This window comes from Lactuca saligna, chromosome 2 (assembly GCF_052625555.1).
Source record: "Lactuca saligna cultivar CGN05327 chromosome 2, ASM5262555v1, whole genome shotgun sequence".
NCBI lineage: Eukaryota > Viridiplantae > Streptophyta > Magnoliopsida > Asterales > Asteraceae > Lactuca > Lactuca saligna.
In genome coordinates, this window is record NC_136418.1 from 153,520,588 (window position 1) to 153,540,769 (window position 20,182).

At 35.2% G+C, this 20,182-nt stretch overlaps 1 protein-coding gene across 1 annotated transcript; it reads right to left on the reverse strand.

The window, feature by feature from the left end:
• Positions 1-671: 671 nt before the first annotated feature.
• LOC145032182 (uncharacterized protein At5g39865-like) lies at positions 672-2,819 on the reverse strand. The gene has a single exon (XM_078980898.1). It carries the CDS (start codon positions 2,216-2,218, stop codon positions 839-841), a length of 1,380 nt encoding a protein of 459 aa, XP_078837024.1. The 5' UTR covers positions 2,219-2,819; the 3' UTR covers positions 672-838.
• Positions 2,820-20,182: the final 17,363 nt, after the last annotated feature.

Sequence of the window (20,182 nt, forward strand, 5' to 3'; positions counted from 1 at the left end):
TAAACACTATAGTCATGGATACCAACCACTTCACTTTTTAGGGTTGGTAATAACTACTAATTTCGGATTATTACATACTAATCCTACAAAAAGACTAGTAGGTTTCAACTTATAGAAATGTCAATTAACCCAACTATTTCTCTTATTTAAAAAGAAAAAATTTATTACTGTCTATTTTTAAAAATCTTAAAAATGTGCTTCGTCAAATTTTAAAATAAAACCTGAATATGTGGATTTAATAGTATTATTATACACTATACCAAATTTTAAATATAAAAAATACACAAGCATCCCGCTTTGAACGATGGAACGTGACTTCATAAGTGGAATCATCAGTATTTATAGAGATCATGAAAAATGTAAAATCAATGTTGATGAAAAGTGATTGTATTTTGGTTGGCTTCTATGAATTCAAAGCAGATTAGATATACATTGGAAGATCCGAAAATAAAAGAATTGTTTCCTATTTCAGTGATATATATATTTGATATATGAAATATGAAATTTGAAGTGCTTAGTGTACAACAAATAAATTACTATGTATAAGGAAAAAAAACTATCGTGTACATGTAAGGTGCCATTTCATATATCAAAACAAAACATTTAACCCATCATTTATTTTGCACAAGTCAAGAACACGGAAATTCTTAATAAAGTTTCAAAATCGACAATAACAAGTAAAACTCACCTCTCTGACATTAAAATGTAAAAAAGAAAAAAAAAAAAAAAAATCAATACAAAATGAAAATTTATAAATCTTGTTTTCAATATAATTTTTCATGGAAAAAAAAAAACCTCTATACAATCAAAAATTCATGAAAATTTGTCACTGTGAAAGTTAATCACAACAAACTGGACATCTAATTAATCCATTTTCATTGCAATCGGGGCATCTTTGAAACCCATAATCATTTTCTTCTTTTTCTTCATCATCTACTTCATCATCATCAGATTCATCGTCATAATAAATCTTACAGCTTCCAGAACACGTCTCACATGGTAAAAATCTAATATCACCGCAAGCCTCACAGCCACCAACTCCACCACCACCGACATAGCCACCGCCATCCAACATTTCACAACCTTCCAACGCCTTCTCAAGGTGCCCATCTTCATGTAATCGCCGGATTTCAGCAGCACCACCAATACATTTATTTCCGATGAAGACTTTAGGCAATCCACCACCAATAAAACCACCCAATAATTCTTTCAATTCCTCCTTGAAACCCGAATGCATCGATACATCACGCTCGTCAACACGAACTCCGGTTGCCTTTAAGATGTGTCTGACATGGCAGCAATCCTCGTACGTCTTCCTAACTCCTCGTAAGCTAGTGAAATACAAAACTAACTTTTCTTGAACACGTGGAGGACTGATGTTTTTACCATCACCGAAAAAGCCGTTTTGTAAAGATTTCTTGGAATTCGTTATGTCCAATGAATCATCATCACCGTAGCCGTCTGAGGACGGCGGATCCTTCTCGTCGATCGATGGCTTTAGGTGAAATGGGTTCGCCGGAGGTAGCAACTCTAGTGATTTTCTGAATGAAGAAATTACCTCGGTATCAAAATCCGATGCCACCGATGTGTCGTTTGAATCGAAAAGGGAATTCGAATCTGAGGAGTTGTTCTCTGGTATTGGTAGACATAGTGGTTTGCCGGAGACTTCAGTTTGTCGATCTTGTTCTGGGAATTCTGTTGCAGATTCACCGAAGGATGTAAAGGAATTGGGATTAACATGAAATGAGAAGCTACGGATGTGATTCGCGGCGGATTTTGGTCGGAGTGGGCTTGTATCATCCAAACCTTCCATCAATTCCCACGCATTGATCGATTCCGGCTCGCCGGGAGGCGTTCTGATGGGTGTTCTGGGGATGATTTTGGGGATTTTTTCTTCGATCATCTTCGACCATGTCTTGGCGTCAATCACGCCGACTGCAAATTCGTTACTTTCCTTATCATGTGTCTCATTTTGTCGGAGAGGATCTTGATGAATCTGAACGACGCCTGGATTTTTCGCACTGCGAGCCTCATTGGAGTTCGATGGATCGAGCTGAAGGTATCCGAGAGTGGTGGATTTAAGAGCAACGACATGGTAGCTGTCGCCGTCGCTCTGAGGCGGGTGGTGGACGTGCATTGAATAGCTTCGGGTAATCGGAGCACATGGCCCTTTACAGTTCCGGCACACCGGTCGTTGCTTCGATGTCGCGCAACCCATTTTTACCAGAATCCCACCAAAAAGATTGAAAACAGAATCAAACGCAGATAAGAACACCCTGTAATTCTGTATATAACGATTAAACTAATGAAATTGAACAAAATCTTTCTGTTTGTGGATGTGGTCGTTGATGATAGGTGGATAGAAGATTAAGGAAAGAACATTCCCCAATTCGAATGAAGAAACTGTAAAAAATACTCAAACCCAGAAGATTCTAATCAATCCGGATCACCATAATGATCTGCATTAAAGAGATAAAAAGTGATCGATCAATTAAAATTGTGTTTATCGAGTAAACTAAATCGGAGATTTCATTCAATTCTCACGAAACCCTCGTGTATATATTATAGGATAATTCACACTCCAAATTACAGATGAGAGTGAAAAGATATTCAAATGTAAAGATGAAGAAAAGAAATTGGCGTTTGTGAAGCTGAAATAATCATCAAGAACTGGTAGGAGAATGAGTGGTGATAACAACACTCCAACACCGGCTTTAGCCTTCAAGTCGTGAGGGGCATATCAATAAAAAAATATTGATAAAAAAAGTATTTAAAAAATAAAATAAAAAACACACACACAGTAAGACACCTTAAAGTGTGTGAGATAGAGGAAACGTGTAAAGCGGGAATTATTCCATAAAAATGACTCTTTCCTTTCTTATTTCTTTTACAAGTACCCACTCACCCGCTAAAAGGGACGATCTTAAAGGGTATGAAATGATCGTTTTCTCTACACCCTTACTTGCATCGTCTAAGCGCGTGCCCTCACGATTAGGCCTATGTTTTTCATTTACACCGATGACGTTGACATATAGATTGTATGATGTTTGAAGTTTTACCTCTCTTTGAGTGATTAAAGTTACTTATAGCAACTTTCAAGCTTTCAATAAATACTTTTGTAAAGGCGAACCATTTTAAGGCGCGTGACAATTTTGTTTTTAGCAATATGTTACGGAAGTCCCATTAGAATGAGACTCGAGATATACAGTCAAGTCTCCAACAAAAATGAGTGTCATAGATAACCTCTTACATGTTCAAAAAACAAGTAACTTCAAATAAGTCAAAAATAACATATGGAATAGGTCTAAGGCTAAGAGTATATGAAATGGTCACCTTTTATTTTTGTTGATCACCTCATCATCACGTATTTTCAACATCATCCACTCATCCCTCACTAATATGAAATGGTCACATTTCACTCCTCTCAAAATATACACCAATAGGTGAAACATGAACAAAGTGAAAGAGTCACATTCCTTTTTTCTTCCATATGAAAATTCATTGCACCACCACACACCAGACAGTGTGGTGTTCACCGCACCACCATGGAGACAGGTTACCTCATCGCTAGGTGCGATGTTTGTATTCAATTGGGACTAGGTTAGCAGCAAAACAAAAACAAGAGTAATCGAAGTGTATGTGTATGAATATGTGACCCTCCATATAAGACATGTAATGGTTTTATTTTAAAGTGTTTAAATCAAAGTAAATCATGTCTTTCTTATCTTGATGTTGTAGTTATATATTAAATATTTTATCTCATTTTTATAATATTTAAAATATTATAAATTGTGTATATCAATTTGCAACTTAAAATCGCTCCCTTTCATTTATTCACTTCCTAACAAGGTTGGTTTGATAATAAAAACATAAATACTCTATCGCTTTTATAACACATCATTACATGTTGATTGACGGTTTTCTTTTAATATACAACCTCATATATCGTATTGCTGACGTTTTCATTTTTGTTTATGCACGCAACTCAGTTGTTATCTACATTGAATCACCGATAACTTATTCAATTTTTTTACCAATTTCTATTTATATTTTTTTGAACGACTAACATGACACCTCAGAATTGAATATATCATACTAACTGGTCACCAATAAACCACTCTCATGGTCAGGAATGCTGGTCTTTTATTGGTTTATGCTCACTTAAAAATCTCTAATAGCAAATGGCTACCACTTGATGGTGGGGGTTTTCTTTTTAAAACTATTACAATGTTTGTAGTTTTATATTTTGTCCTCCTTTCTTTATCCAATTTCTTTGTAGTGAAAGGTGGTGGAAAACAATGTCTTTATTGAAATACCAAAAACACCTTTCACTGTTTCGATCTTGAATGTTGATTGATTATCGTGATTTGGAGCACTAAGATGATGATTGTATTTAAAAGGGGTTGGTTGTCACAACATGGATGGACCAAGTTGGAATTCATTCTTTTTGTTTGTAATGAAGTGGTGGGCAGCACGAGTGGTTGCGGCGCGTGGAACTTACATTATAAGGAGCGGCTCAGGCTTCTAAAGTCCTCCGACGGCCGACGACCCTTTGAAAAGGATCCGTGATATATAAAACTTTTGCTTATTTTAGTATTTTACATGTTCAAAATTGTATCCATGATGTATAAATTAATAAGGTAAAATGAAAAAAAAGAACAATGGTCTAAACAAACTAGAAAGAAGAAAAACAAAAATGATCACATTTTTAATTTATTTTGTTTGCACCACTCAAAATATTTTAATAAACTGGACTGATGTGAAACCAGTATTTGCTACGAAATTGCTTTTTTAAAGTTTGACCATAAAAAACTTCCAGAAATTTAATGAAATATCATAACAACTTCGTGATATATGACGTCTTTATTTTTATTAGTTTTTTAAGAGTTTTTTTTTTATGATAGACATTTAAAAAATATTTTCGCAATGTAATTTTACAGTGATGTAAATACGGAATATGTACCCATCTTATGTATAAAATAAAACGAAAAATGGCTATTTGTTATAGAAAACTCCCTCCATTTTAATCTCCTTTTTTTGTGATTTTCTCTCGAAAAAATAACTACAAGTTAACGAGTATGTTAGACAAAATTTGTTGTCGTATCAAATTGTTATTGTAAAAACCAGCTATATAAAAATGTTTAAAACAGTAATGGTAATTATAATTTGTAGCTCTGAAATTGTAAATTTACATAAAACGAGAACACAAAATCTCAAACACTTTGTTGTAGCTGCAAATGCAACACTCGTAATCAAGAAAACAACAACCTCAAAAACATTTTAATTTAATTAATACATGTTTCATCTATAGATTAATATCATAAAAATCATCAGGTTTTTGTTGGTTTTCCTCGAAGTTGAAATTTTATGTCCATTTTTATCCTTATATTTTTCAAAAAATATTCATTTTATCCTTTTATCAATGATAATAGGTTTGTCAAATTATCGTTATATTATTAACTAAAAAAAACCTTAAGTTTATACTTTTTTTAAGTGTTTACAGTATTTTTTGTTTCATATTATACGCATTCATGAAAAAAAAATCTTATTTTATAAATAAAAAATATTTAATTAAATATTGTATTTACGATTTTTTAATGATATATATATATATATATATATATATATATATATATATATATATATATATATATATATATATATGGGTGTGTATATATATTCTAATAAAAAAATATGTTTATTTTTCTTTTGACAAATGTCATACTATTAGAACTCCTCATTAATATTATATGACACATATGCCATTTATCAACATATTAATTAGGGGTGAGCAAAAACCGCATTACAACTAAAATTAACCGCATAAACCGCAACCGCAATAAAAACCGATGGTGAGGTTTTCTGTTTTTCAAAAACCGCAAATTTACGATGCGGTGCGGTTATCATTTTTCAAAAACTGCAAAAAAACTGCACCGCACCGCATATATTACATACAATTTTTTTTATTAATTCTTACTATATTAATATTAAAAGTAAGTCAAGCTTCATGGATGAAAGATATATAAAATACTAGAAGACAAAAGTGTTGGTTTTTTTGTTATGTTTAATTTTGAAAAATAATGAAATAAAACAGCTTTAAGATATTTATTGTTAATTAGTATTGATTTGACATTTTTAAGATATTAGTTGTTTGTGATTTAAGTTAATTGTTTGATACATTATGGTTTGTTTTTTTTTTATCATTAAAAGTAATATGTTTGAACTCTTAAAACCGTTTGAGCTCTAAATTGTGGTTAAAAACCACACAAAATAAACGCACCAAATCCATGTGGTTAATAACCGCAACGCAAAAAATTAAAATTGCACCGCAAAAATAACCACACCAACTGTTTTGAAAATGGATTAACCGCATTTGTGGTTAGTGGTGAGGTTTTGGCTAATAACCGCACCGAACCGCACCGCGTTCACCCCTAATATTAATTATCGATTTCAAATTTCAAATTTTCCACTCTAATTACATTAATTAATAATTGATTATTCATTTTAAATTTTAAAATTTCAAATTTTCTCACAGTAATTATATTAAATTAATAATATTAGATTAATAAATAAAATAAAATTAATACAAATTATAAGATGATATAACTTCACGTATTTATTTAAATCAACGATTATAATTTTATATAACTAAAAAAATATTTCTTAAATATTAATCTATTTAAAATAATTGATTAATAATTTTGATCTTTTAATATAAAAATTTAATTAGTTTTATAACTATAGTTGTCACGGATTATAAACCATCGGCACCATTTATGTTACTTTGTATAATTTCTTTGATCTTTAATCTTATAAAACTCTAAAAAGTTAAAATATATTCCCCTTATCACAAGTAATAATCTGCATTACGGTAACTATTATACTTTTCTAACTAGGTTAAAACCCGTGTGATACACGGATTGACAAAATTAAAATAGCAAAACTAATACATAATGAATGGTTAATAAACATAATGGAATTACTAATGTTATATTTTAAATTAAATTTAAAAGATATACACCGTAAAAGTTAAATAAGCCTTATACCATATGTATTGACAAAAACACAATTTAATTGAAAAAATATCAATAAAAAAGTAAATATACAACACATATATACATAAAAAAATATACAAACCACACACATACAACAACACATATACACAAAATGATTACATTTGTGTTGCATTTCTTTTTTAGCTTTTAAAAAAATTGAAAGTAGGTTGATGTAATAGAAAAATAATTGAAGGTATAATGGTATTTGTTGCTTGTTATGAAACGGTTGTTTACTGGAAACATACAAAGCAAGTTAATATCAAATAAATAAGTTTCTAAAAAGTAAAATACAGTTTAAAAAAAGCTACAATGCACAAATCAATGAATTTATAACATTCTGCAGAAATCAGTTTACATTATTGACATTTATAGCAATATACTTAGAAAGTATATTGCTATTTTAGGATAGAAAGGATAAAAAGTCTTAATAAATATATTGTATAAACTGGTAAAAGAAAAGTGTATTGTTATATTACGGTTATATTGCGATATTAAGTCATTGTTAGTTATAAAAAAGGGTATTATGGGAAGTTTTCAAAAAATTAGTAATTTGCAAGAATAGTTCTTGTTTGAAAGGTCCATGTGTTACTAACTTTACATAAAAGGTCTCTCTGTTAGTAACTTTACAAAAAATCTCCATATTTTTAAAAATTTACATAAAAGGTCCCTGTTTTTTCAAAGTTAATAGAAATTATCATTATTTTTATTCATTGAGAATAAAAATAATTGTAAGATGCTATATTTGACAAAGTTAATAAACTGGAAAAAAAAAACATAAATGGTCCCTGTTTTAATATGAAATAATTGTAAATGCATGAATGGTCCTTGTGATACTAACTTTCCAAAAAAAAACCCATGTTTTTAAAGTTTTATTGAAATGGTGCCTGTTTTGTAAGAATTAAGAGAAAGTGTCCATATTCATAATTTTAAAGTAAATAACAATGTACTTTGTAGTGCATGTCTAATTGTCTAATATAGCATCATTGAATTTTGAATAAAAGTAATTGTAAGATGATATATTTCACAAAGGTAATAAATAATGAACTTGAAAGATTAAAAAGGATGATGAATTATGAATTTATTATTGATAAACTATCATTACTTTTTTTGGATTTTGAAATATAACCATACTTTGCTTCAAGTTGTTGAGAGGTCCTTCCACCAAGCACTCATGCTCCTGGTCTCAACTTAAACAAAATGATATTTATTGGGGGAATGGTATTATTGTCTTTTCATAGATGTTATAGGGTATGACCTTATAGTGCGTGAGTAAGCCATTCCATAATGGTTGTTTACTAAGAACTTTTGGATTTCCAAGAATCACAATACCATATCGAGCACGAGTATGTGCAACATTAAGCCTATGTGGATCATTCAGAAACCCAATACCCTAAAACACACAAGCAAACCATAATTAAAATCTCATCACCCCATTATAAACCCTAAACTAAATACAGATCATAGCAATGGGTAAAAACTGTATGTGTTGTCATTTTGTATAAAGAAAATATAAGTATGTTGCTATTGAGAGTTAAATATTTGTAATTATTGGGAAAAAATATTAACCAACTTGATGTTCGTTACTTCTGACGCATGACAAAATAATGTAATCTTTTTCCCTCCCTTGGAATGAATCCACACTTGCAACCTGGGTATACATGATGTAGCTGATAAATTATATGAATTTATGAAAAAATGTGAAATTAGCTCAATGTCCTTGTAAAGTAAGTGCACCATTTATTGCATATAATTAACAATATATGCGCGTTGGCCTTCGTATGATGTCATAACCCCTATCTGCATAATATTTAAGTATAATAATAAATTAATTATATCCTATCAGTGCCAGTTATTTTTATAAAAATATATATACCTGACTTTGAACTACACTTTTTAAAAAAGTAGTCTCTATTTTTTCAACATTTGCAGCAACTGTTCTGTTAAGATAGGATGTCCCGATAACACTTATTTCTTCTTGTCCCATATTACAATATAAAATAAATTAGTGAAATCAATACATAAAAGAACGTTAAGATTTAACTTTTAAGACCATTTTGCCCTTGTCACACATACCTGGACATAAAAAACATGTGGCGATTTGGGACAGGCCATGGAAAATCAATGCCTGTTGATTGCCTTTCGTTTGTGGTAACTCCATTTTGGAGGGTACCTTCGTAAAAATTATTCGAAGGGAATTCTAAAAGACATGGATGCATAGGATATTGCACCTAAAAAGTTTCAGATGGAATAAGACAACATTTTTTTGTTTTGTAAAAAGATGTATTTGCCCTTGTCACACATATTACTATTTTTTTAAAACCTGTAATCTGATTGGTTTTACACCAAGAAGCACAAGTCTAACCTTGTTCATCTTTTAATTGTTGAAGCTTGTGAAGTTCACTCTTTTCAGATGTATCAAGATGGCGAACCTTAAATGAAAACATATCGAATTCAAACTATTAAAAATCAAGCGTGTAAGAGTCCTAAATGTATACAATTTGGAACATTAAGAAAAAAGAAACCTAAAAGAACCATAAAGCAAACTAAAAAAGGCATATCATCTACTACCTTCTAGACATGACAATAAATCATAACATACAAAGATTTCAATGACAACAAAATATAAAACATGTAATATATAAATCAATCAAAAGTATTATAAATGAGATTGGGAAAATCAAAATATCATAATCATACCTAATTCCCATGTTCATGGTATTTTTGTCCAAAGGCTTAAGTAAATGATTGAATCTTGAAAATATCCTTCACATCTTTAACCCTTTAATCATACAAAAAACTGTCATTGATATTCAATAAGTTATACCCTAGTTTACAATATCATTATAAAAAAGACCTAGTTACTACTCTCTCCAATGTACAAACATGACATAATACAAAAAGGATTAAAAACAACTCTCTGGTTACTTAAAAAAATCTTACACATTTTTAGACAGCAAAGATAACTGATATGAAAACTAACCGCATGATGCCAAACGAAGTAATAGGAAAAGTGATGTCAAAGATTTGAGGGTTTGCATGAATCGAACGGAAATTTCAGGGGTGGACTCGCTGAAAAAGCCGGTTTGAAATCGCATCTTTTACTTCATGGTATTCCAAATTTGATTTGGGTTGGAATTCAAAGATTTAACATGTTGATATAGGAGTTTCATTCCAAATGTTGAAGATAATTATAAAAAAGAGTAAGAAGGATTAGCTTTGGCAAACACGTGTTGAGATTGTTGTGTGCCTTCTGTACCTTCCATGGTGCTTCAATTGCATAAAAGAAGTGTTCCATTTTGACGGCCTAACTTTGTAATCAAATAAAAGATGCGATTGAAGATTTAGTTTTAGAAATGATTTTGTTCCTCATTTATTCTTATCAGTTGACAGAAAATCGCTGAGTTAGTTCCTGATTTATAGCCTTCAATTTCAATTTTGAAACTTGATAAAAATGTGTTGATTGTATGCGATGGCTTAAGAGGAAGGGAAAGTGATAGGGCATCAATGTGAATTCACTTTGGTATTTTGAGCGGGAAAAATCAATTGGGAAGGGCTTAGAAAATATCACGTGGCAAAAATCTACTTATTTATTAGATTAGGATAAGTTTTTGTACTGTTTATAATTAATTTGTGTCGTTATTGAATATGGATGTATAGTCTGCCTTTTGGTTTCCCATGAGGGAGATCAGCGGTTTCGCTCCCTCAGATCTAACTTTTTTTTTTTCTTGTTTTACAATTTTGGCCAATGTTTAAAATTGTTACGACGAAAATTGATCCAAATCTTTACAAATTTCCATAATTTTTTATACCACAACTTTTTTCTTTTTTTCATGTTTTCAAAATCTTAGTTTTTTAGAAAACTGCTTTCTTTGTTAAACATTTATATAAATTTATTGATAATATATAATTAAAAAACGATACACTTACAAAAATTAGTTGCTTACAGTTAAAGTTGAAATTAAACCTAATTGAATATTTGATTTGATGTGTAATTAATTATTTTCGTATTTTCGAAAAGGAAAAGAACCTACTAAATGCCCCCGTAATCACTGCAAGTAGCTGTCTGGTGATGATGGCGTCCCACGTGACGAACACGTGTGTGCAATCGCTTTCCCTATATTTCCAGAAAGAAAGTTTCTCTTTCCAGGCCCAAAGGCCAAAACCCATTTTACCCAAAGTTTTAAATTAATTATTAATAAGAATAAGATTTATCAATAATCTTGCATTCAAGCTTGTAATTATATATGTTATTTATTGGGAAATTCAATAATCTAATATTTTTTGTGTTTAAAAAAAATATAATTTTCTACTTTTTAAAATAACCACATTCTCCAGAATAGGTTGTTCCGGATCATATTTCGAACTAATTTTTTGATGGATCAGTCCATATCGTTGATTACAGAATACTTATTTAGGAGTTTTCGTACGTATTCTGGATTGAAAATTTGAATTTCAAAATCCGAAATATGTTTTGAAAATATTCGTACCGTCGACTTCATTTCGGATCTTGCACCGGCATTCCGACACGCGATTCCGATTCTGATCTCCAACACGCAACTCCGATATGGAAGACGACCACTACGACTCAATTATTTTATGGGTATGTTCTTCAATCTAAAAACCTAATTTGCTTATTTGTATAACGTGATTAGTCATCAAGAACTATTGTTCTAGAATTTGTAGAATACCTTCGGAATGAATTAAAAAATGTTTCGGAGTTTTTAATTAAAGATGTCATTATAGTAGGATCAACATAAAATTAATTTACATGTTTAAGTATTGTTAGTTTACAACGAAATTTAATTGTTCTAGAACATATATTTTCATTCTCGAACCCACTAGTACATTCAGAACGCGAAGAACTGCTTTAGAACACAACGAACTAGTCCGGAACACGAGGAATTGGTCCAGAACTGGTTCGAAAATGGTTTTAACTGGTCCGAAATATTGCTCAGTTTTCATTATAACAACTTTTTTATTTGTGTAGCATGGTAAGGTTTTTGATGCATCCATTACACTATCTTGTAAACCCAAAATCGACGGGGGAATTCTTTCAGCATTGAAAGACAGACCGACATGCATTAGTGTGTTCCAGAATTCTTGTTTTGGTGTGCGGTTAGATATTCCTAATGTAGTGGGGGATCCATTGCTTCTACATTATGTATTTTTCAACAAAGTTATCTCGGGCCCCCAAAGCGAAGCAGAATAAATGGTTTTTGAGATTGGGGTTACGAGCTGTCTTTCGGGAAGAAAGAATTTTGTCTTGTTACCGGCTTTCGTTTTGAATATTATTTTCCTGCATTTGGTTCCGACGCCGCCTTTCGTTCCTGTGTGTTTCCTAGGATCCTGAGAAATTTCACTGTTAAACTAGAGAATGTGAGGAATGTGTTTGAGCATTCGCTTAATGACTTATCGGAGGAGGATCCGATCCGTTTATGTCTCTTATATATGTCGGAGAAGAGGTTGAATGGATTATAATTAAGTCTTATTAATTAGCTTTAGTAATATTTCTTTTGAAATTTAATTGAGAATTTTTTATGTCGCAGATATCCGTGAGGGATGGTAATTTGGGATCAATTGTACTCATAGTTAATTATTGTTTTCAATAAGGTTAACAGACATATACATCCAGTGGAACCGAAGAGAAACAACCTCAAAAAATGACCTACACACTAAATGACTTTTTATACACTTCCAAGGTAATTACATGATTAATAATTTATTATTTTTTGTTTGCTAACATTCTAATAAATGATTTTTTCATATATGGATTCTTAAAACTTTTCCTATGATCAGTTTTGTTTGGTACACGACAAGAGAATGTGGTCCATCCGGGTTGTTGCACAGTCAAAATTGAGGCCTTTGCAAAAGATTCACTGCAACCAATTTATAATAATCGACGACATATGATTACTTTTATATTTTAAGATTTTCTTTTATATATATATATAATTTATGTTTATTTATAGTTTTATAAATTTGTTAGCAGGATAATAGACTTGTACAGAAGTTGGAGCTGACAGAAGCTGAGAGTCGGGTTGAATGGTGGATAGTTAGCTCAGCATGGATTGATTGCCCTTATTTTCCAAACACATAAGTGTACATGTCAACTTCCCCAACACCATCACCGAGTTCTACCCTATCCATGAGCCTCGATAAAAAAGGCATGGATGGATATTCCATCTCACCTGCCACCACCACTACCACCACAGTCGGTCTCTAAACCATCAATTGATAGGGACCGAATTATTACTAACTTGCAAAAAAAGGTCCGTCAATTTCAAAACGAGATCAGTGAATGTCACGAGCATATGAAGGCACATGAGGTGGAATGTCCATAAAACCATCAATCCATTATAATGTCCATAAAACCATCAATGGCCCAATTTTCCAAATTGGGCCTAAACTTTTCTAATGGACCTTATACTAAAGCCCAATATTCTATTTTGTTAATAATCATGTCCCCATTTGGCCCATGAAGGCCCACAACAATCTAATCCAAGGATTGGCCCAAACCAAGGCCCACAAATATGAAATCCATTTCTATATTGGGCTATAAGGCCCATTAGGCCCAACTATTCCAATATTGGCCCAAGATACATTCAAACCCATCAAATCGCAAATCCAGGTTCAAAACCATTAGGGCCCAAAGGTCTGAAGTCCACTAAGGCCCAAGTCCTCCTAAGAGCATACGCTCAGCGTACCTCTTCTGTACGCTTAGCGTACTAAGCAAATGGGTTATACGCATAGCGTACTACATAGTACGTGTAACGACCCGTTCCCGGTATGTTGATTTAATGGTAATTATAGTGAGTTTTTCAAGAGGGACTCGGCGAGTTCTAGCCTGACTCGCCGAGTAGGGTCGCGCCTGAGGGCACGCGTGAGCCGGGGACTCGACGAGTCCATATCCCTGACTCGGCGAGTCCATCTGTCTGGGTGAAACCCTAAAATCCCCGGGTTGCCCACTATTTATACCACCTTATAGCCCCCATTCTCGCCTCCCTCACCCTGAGAACGCAGTGATAGAGCCTTAAACCTCCCTTGAAGAGCTTATATGTGTTTTGGTGCCATTTTGTGAAGGTGTGAAGAAGGAGAAGAAGGAAGAAGCAAGGAGAAGTGTTGTAGTGCAAAGATCCAAGGCCAAATCAGAGTTAATTGAGGTATTTTCGGAGTTCCATCTTGTTATATGCTTTAAACTTCCATTAGAGCTCTCCTAAGAGCTAGTTGATGCTTGTTCCAAGCCTTACACTTGCATGAATGTCTTATTAAGTCGGAATATCTATGGATCTGAATGTTGGGGTGTTGTAGAGCCCAGATCTACTGTCTTTTTGGAGTTATATTGCATGATAACCATAGATCTACCCATTTTATGCATCTTTTAGCCTTATTTCCCTTATTCATGAGGTTGTACACGTAAAGTTGGAAACTTTACGTGGTAAATCAGCTTATTGGACTCAGATCTATCAATTGTATGCATTGGATTCAAACAAAATCAAGTAAAAATCAGTTGCATGGCGGCAACTCGGCGAGTCGGAAGAACGACTCGACGAGTTGGGTCGCGAGTCCCGAGTTCTTCAGTTTTATCAGTGTCGAGTGGACGAGGTGAGTTAGAGAGTGGACTCAGCGAGTTGAGGGTGAACTCAGTGATGGAGGGACTCGGTGAGTCCAAGGAAATCTTCTTGGGATCAAGAACAACTCGTCGAGTCTGTTCATACGACTCGGCGAGTCGGATGAAGATTGTCTGAGTTCTTGGATCAAGAGGGTACTCGTCGAGTCGATGCCAGACTCGACGAGTAGCAGTGAGTAAGAGTGAAAAGTGAGAGTGGGACTCGGCGAGTTGGGTGGCCCAACTCAGCGAGTCAGCCCAAAATATAATTGACTTTGACCGAGGGTAAAAGAGTCATTTTACCCCAAGCGCAGTGTTTAGTATTTGATTGAGTATGTTTATGGACTTGTAGCCGAGGAGATTCAGGAGCAGCCGCCGTTAGCTTTCCGAGCCACACACTCAGCAGCCAGCTTACGAGGTGAGTTTCCTTCCAGTAGGAATGGGTCTAAGGCCACAATGTCGGCCCGTTCAGTTAGCAGTAGTTTCCGGATTTAGGTCCGATGCAGTAGTTAGTATGTTCGATGCCTTTGTGGCTCGAACAGGATTTGTGTGCTATGTTTCATGTGTTAAGTATTATGTGTTCCGGGCCACGGCCCGATGTAGCATGTCGTATTTGTGTTATGCTAGTTGATGTGTTATGCTATGCCATGTTCAGTCAGTCAGTTCCGGACTTCAGTCCGATGCAGTTAGTTCCGGATTTCGGTCCGATGCAGGGGACAAGGTCCCAGTCAGTTCCGGACTTCGGTCCGATGCAGTTAGTTCCGGACTTCGGTCCGATGCAGGGGACAAGGTCCCAGTCAGTTCCGGACTCGGTCCGATGCAGTCAGTTCCGGATTTCGTTCCGATGCAGTTAGTTCCGGACTTCGGTCTGATGCAGGGGACAAGGTCCCAATCAGTTCCGGACTTCGGTCCGATGCAGTTTCCGGGCTTCGGCCCGATGCAGTGGGTAAGGCCCAATATGTGTTTATATGTTATTGTATGGTATGTGGTAGTTTGGGGGAGCTCACTAAGCTTCGTGCTTACAGTTTCAGTTTGGTTTCAGGTACTTCCGCAAGCAAAGGGAGGAGCTCGGGGTGACAGCATCGCACACACCACAGCATAACTTTTATCCTGGGGATGTCTCTTGATGTTTTGGATTGATGTAGTATGATACAGTTTTCCGCACAATATTTTATTATGTTTTGGGGATACATCGCGTATGTTTTATGTTATGATACTTATATTATGGTTTTGATTATATGGAAAAACGAAAATTTTTGGGTCGTGTTTTTGGGTCGTTTCAGTACGCCCAACGTACAAACAGCTCATGTCTAAAATCCATTAAGTGCTTAATACTTAATCCCACCAGTCCAAAACACATATCTGAGCTATACTTAACGTCTAAACCCATAAAGTCAATGACTTGGTGACTTTGCATGCCCCGAACAAACCCAAACTCCAAAAATGGTATTCTACTTCCATAAAAGTGACCCTAACTCATGGCGCCAACTGTAACACCAGCAGATCCGGGCTAGTCAATTTAGAGATAATAAGGGTCGAAAATGACTTTTCAACAAAAGATTATTTAGAATAAATAATCTTAACCAAGCTATAGAATATGTCACGAGTTATAACGAAGAAGTTATGGCCCGTCGAAGTTTCGCGACGGAACCAGCACGATACCGGGAAACGTAAATAGAGAATTTACGATAGAGAGAGATTTAGCCTTAGCAATCTAAACGAAAGTCGTAGAGTATGTTAAACTAAGATTTTCGATAAAAACAGTACCCAAATCTGGCTTCGTATGAGGAAGTTATGATTTTTCAAAGTTTCGGATTAGCAGTGTACAACCCGAAATTCGAATAATAGATCGAGCGGTTTTTAGCCGACACGACCTAAACGAGAATAGAAGATGTTATTATTTGTAGCATAACGAGAAAAAAATGGGCGAAAACGGACGTTGGATGAAGAAGTTATGAGAATTTAATGGACCAATCATGTCCTGGTTTGTTAATAATGTAACTTTTAAAATAAATTCAAAATTAGCCGACGGAGTCTAAACAAAAGTTGTAGAGTACGTTCCCGCCTACGCGTGGATATAAATAACATCGAAAATGGAGCTCGTATGCGGAATTTATTATTTTTAGAAGTCGGGAAAGAAAAATGTGAAACTGTGAGGGGGTGATGACGTGGCTCAATCAGGGCCGTCGCTTGCTGATCACTGTCTGGTCTTCGGATTCGGAAACGTTGCCTCGCTTCGCCCTACGCCCTGCATACGAGGTCCGGTACACCTCGCGTACCTTCGGCCTTATCCTTCCGACGAATGCGAGACAGCTAGATCCGAGGTGGCAACCATATCCGAGACTATGCCCAGTGTAGCCCCGATACGCCCAGCATACTTACGAGGGTTCAACCCTATAAAAGGGTGTGAGGATGGTCGGGTTTTTCACACCTTTCTTCTCTCTCTCTCTCTCTCTCTCTCTCTCTCTCTCTTTAAGATCTTTCTCTCTCTAAGGGTTTTAACCCTCCCCTAAGCCTAGGTAATCCCCTAGCACCCTAAGGAAACCCTGAGGCTCCCGAAGTCCCAAGAAAAAGGGTCTTTCGGTTTCGAAACGTTGCTCCAAGCGAAGCCCGGTTTTCTTTAAAAACCCGTTGTAAGTGAGCTACGCCTATGCAATTTTTAATATAGCTTTCAAATAATTATAGTAATGTTATTAGGTCCTTAAAATAATTATTTGGGCTATTATTATGAGTTATATGAGTATCGTTTAACGTTTATATAATAGTAATAATAGTTAGACTATTAATTTGTCGCAGTTATCGTTAGACTAAACCCTAGTGGTATTGATACTAAGTTTTATCGAAGGAAAATTGTTTTGAGAGTATCGAAGCGCTGTCCGAGTGCTGAGTCACCACCTTTCAAATGAGTGCATAGTCCCCTTCATGAACATGATTTTAATATAAGTATTGATTGAATGTATTAAATATATGTTAATGTGCAAATTATTTAATGTTGTCTGAATTACGTGTTAAAGAACATAACTAGTTATTTATAATGATTTAGGGTAATGAGTAAACCTAAAATTTGTTATAAGGGTCATTGGGTAGTATCTCCTTATGAGTACGATTGAGATATATACAGGGAATAGAACCCTTAAACATGTCATTGATCCAGAAGCACGGATTAAACATAGTTATTCGTCCCTAGTCCGAGAGTATGGATTGGACTCAATCAACTGTCGTTAATCCGGGAGTATGAATTAAGACATAGTCAGTTGTCCTTAATCTGGGAGTACGGATTAAGACATAGTCAGTTATCCTTAGTCCGAGAGTATAGATAGGACATACTCACCTGTCATTAATCCAGGAGTATGGATTTAGACACAGACCAATTGTCCCTCATCCGAGAGTATGGAATAGGTACAATCAAGGACTCGAGAGCATGGATTAGATCCGGAGTAAGAGGTAAAATTTAAGGTCCGTGAGTATGGATAGTCTCGTTGTAAGGACTGACGGGGTGGGGTAAGAGTTTATTATATATATGGGGAAATCGTATATTGTGTGAATTTAAATATATATATATATATATATGTTATAACATTGTGGGATTGAAATCCCTATGTACTCACCAGGTTTCCCAACCTGACCCACTCGGTTTATTTATATCACATGTGTTGATATGAAGTCACATTACACTGAAAGATTAAGGCGATATAAATCACTAATGATAATGAGTGTAAGTTCTGTTTATGCTTATGTTTATGTATTGACAATGACATCCCAAATGTTTTAAAATGAATAAAAATACATTTCTTCGGAAATGCTTGATAATATTATTATCATGTTTTTTTTGGGAGCAAATTCCGCAATGTTTTTCTTAAAAGAGATACTCTGATTTTTATAAAGCATAAACAAAATCGGTCTTTTCTGGCTTGAAAATGGGGATGTCACACCAAATGATGTGACCTGGTTCCAACCCTGCGATGCTATGTAATTTCTATTACTCCAATGAACCCGCGAGGTCACAACGAGAGAGGATCACCAGTCGTTCTCCGGGTGTAACATCCCAAAATACGACCCAATTGTTTTTTGTTTAATCATTACTAAAATCATTAGATCAATACCATAGAATAAAACCCACACGTCAATGTATCAAAACCATAACAAAGTATCATAAGAAAACTGTATCAAGACTGTATCAAATCATGTCAATGAAAAGCTAATCAACTCCCAGGACAAAAACTGAAGTCGTGGTGTGTGCGATGCCATCATCCCGAACTCTTCGCTTTACTTGCGGAAGTACCTGAAACCAAAACTGAAACTGTAAGCACCTGAAACCAAAACTGAAACCGTAAGCACGAAGCTAAGTGAGCTCCCCCAAACTACCACATACCATACAATAACATATAAACACATACTGGGCCTTGCCCACTGCATCGGACCGAGGTCCGGAAACTGCATCGGACCGCAGTTCGGAACTAACTAGGGCCTTGCCCACTGCATCGGATCGAAGCCCGTAAACTATATCGGACCGAAGCCTGGAACTAACTAGGACCTTGTCCCCTGCATCGAACCGAAGTCTGGAACTAGCTGCATCGGATCGAAATCCAGAACTGACTGGGACCTTGTCCCCTGCATCAGACCGAAGCCCGGAAACTGACTGAGCATAACATGGCATAGCATAAACATATCAACTAGCATAAGCACATATATTGCATACTGCATCGGACCGAAGTCCGGAAACTGACTGAGCATAACATGGCATAGCATAAACATATCAACTAGCATAAGCACATATATTGCATACTGCATCGGACCGAAGTCCGGAAACTGACTGAGCATAACATGGCATAGCATAAACATATCAACTAGCATAAGCACATATATTGCATACTGCATCGGACTGAAGTCCGGAACACATAATACATAACATACCTGAATCACAAAGACATCAAGCAATCTAACTACTGCATTGGACCGAGGTCCGGAACTACTGCTAACTAAACGAGCCGGTACTGTGGCCGTAGACCCGTTCCTACTGGAAGGAAGACTCACCTCGTAGTCTATCTGCTAAATGAAATGCTCTGGAATCTGTCTGCTGCTGCTCCGGTTTCACCCCGGCTACAATTTTCATAAGTACACTCAATCAAATACTGATAACTATACCGAGGTAGAATGACTATTTTACCCCTGATCAAAGTTAACCTCTTGGTCAAAGTCAACATACAGTTGACCTGACTCGTCGAGTTGGGCCACCAACCTGTCGAGTCCCTACTCTCATTTCTCAATTCTGCTCACTACTACTCGTCGAGTTTGGCATAGACTCGACGAGTTCCTCTTTAGTTCAAACACTTAGTCAATCTGCATCCGACTCACCGAGTTGTATGAACAACTCTCCGAGTTCTCCTTCATCATACGAACACTCCTACTGGGACTCGCCGAGTTGTATGAACAACTCGTCAAGTTTGTTCTTGAGATATGAAGATTGCCTTGGACTCGTCGAGTCAGGGCATTGACTCGTCGAGTCCCTCCATGGATGAGT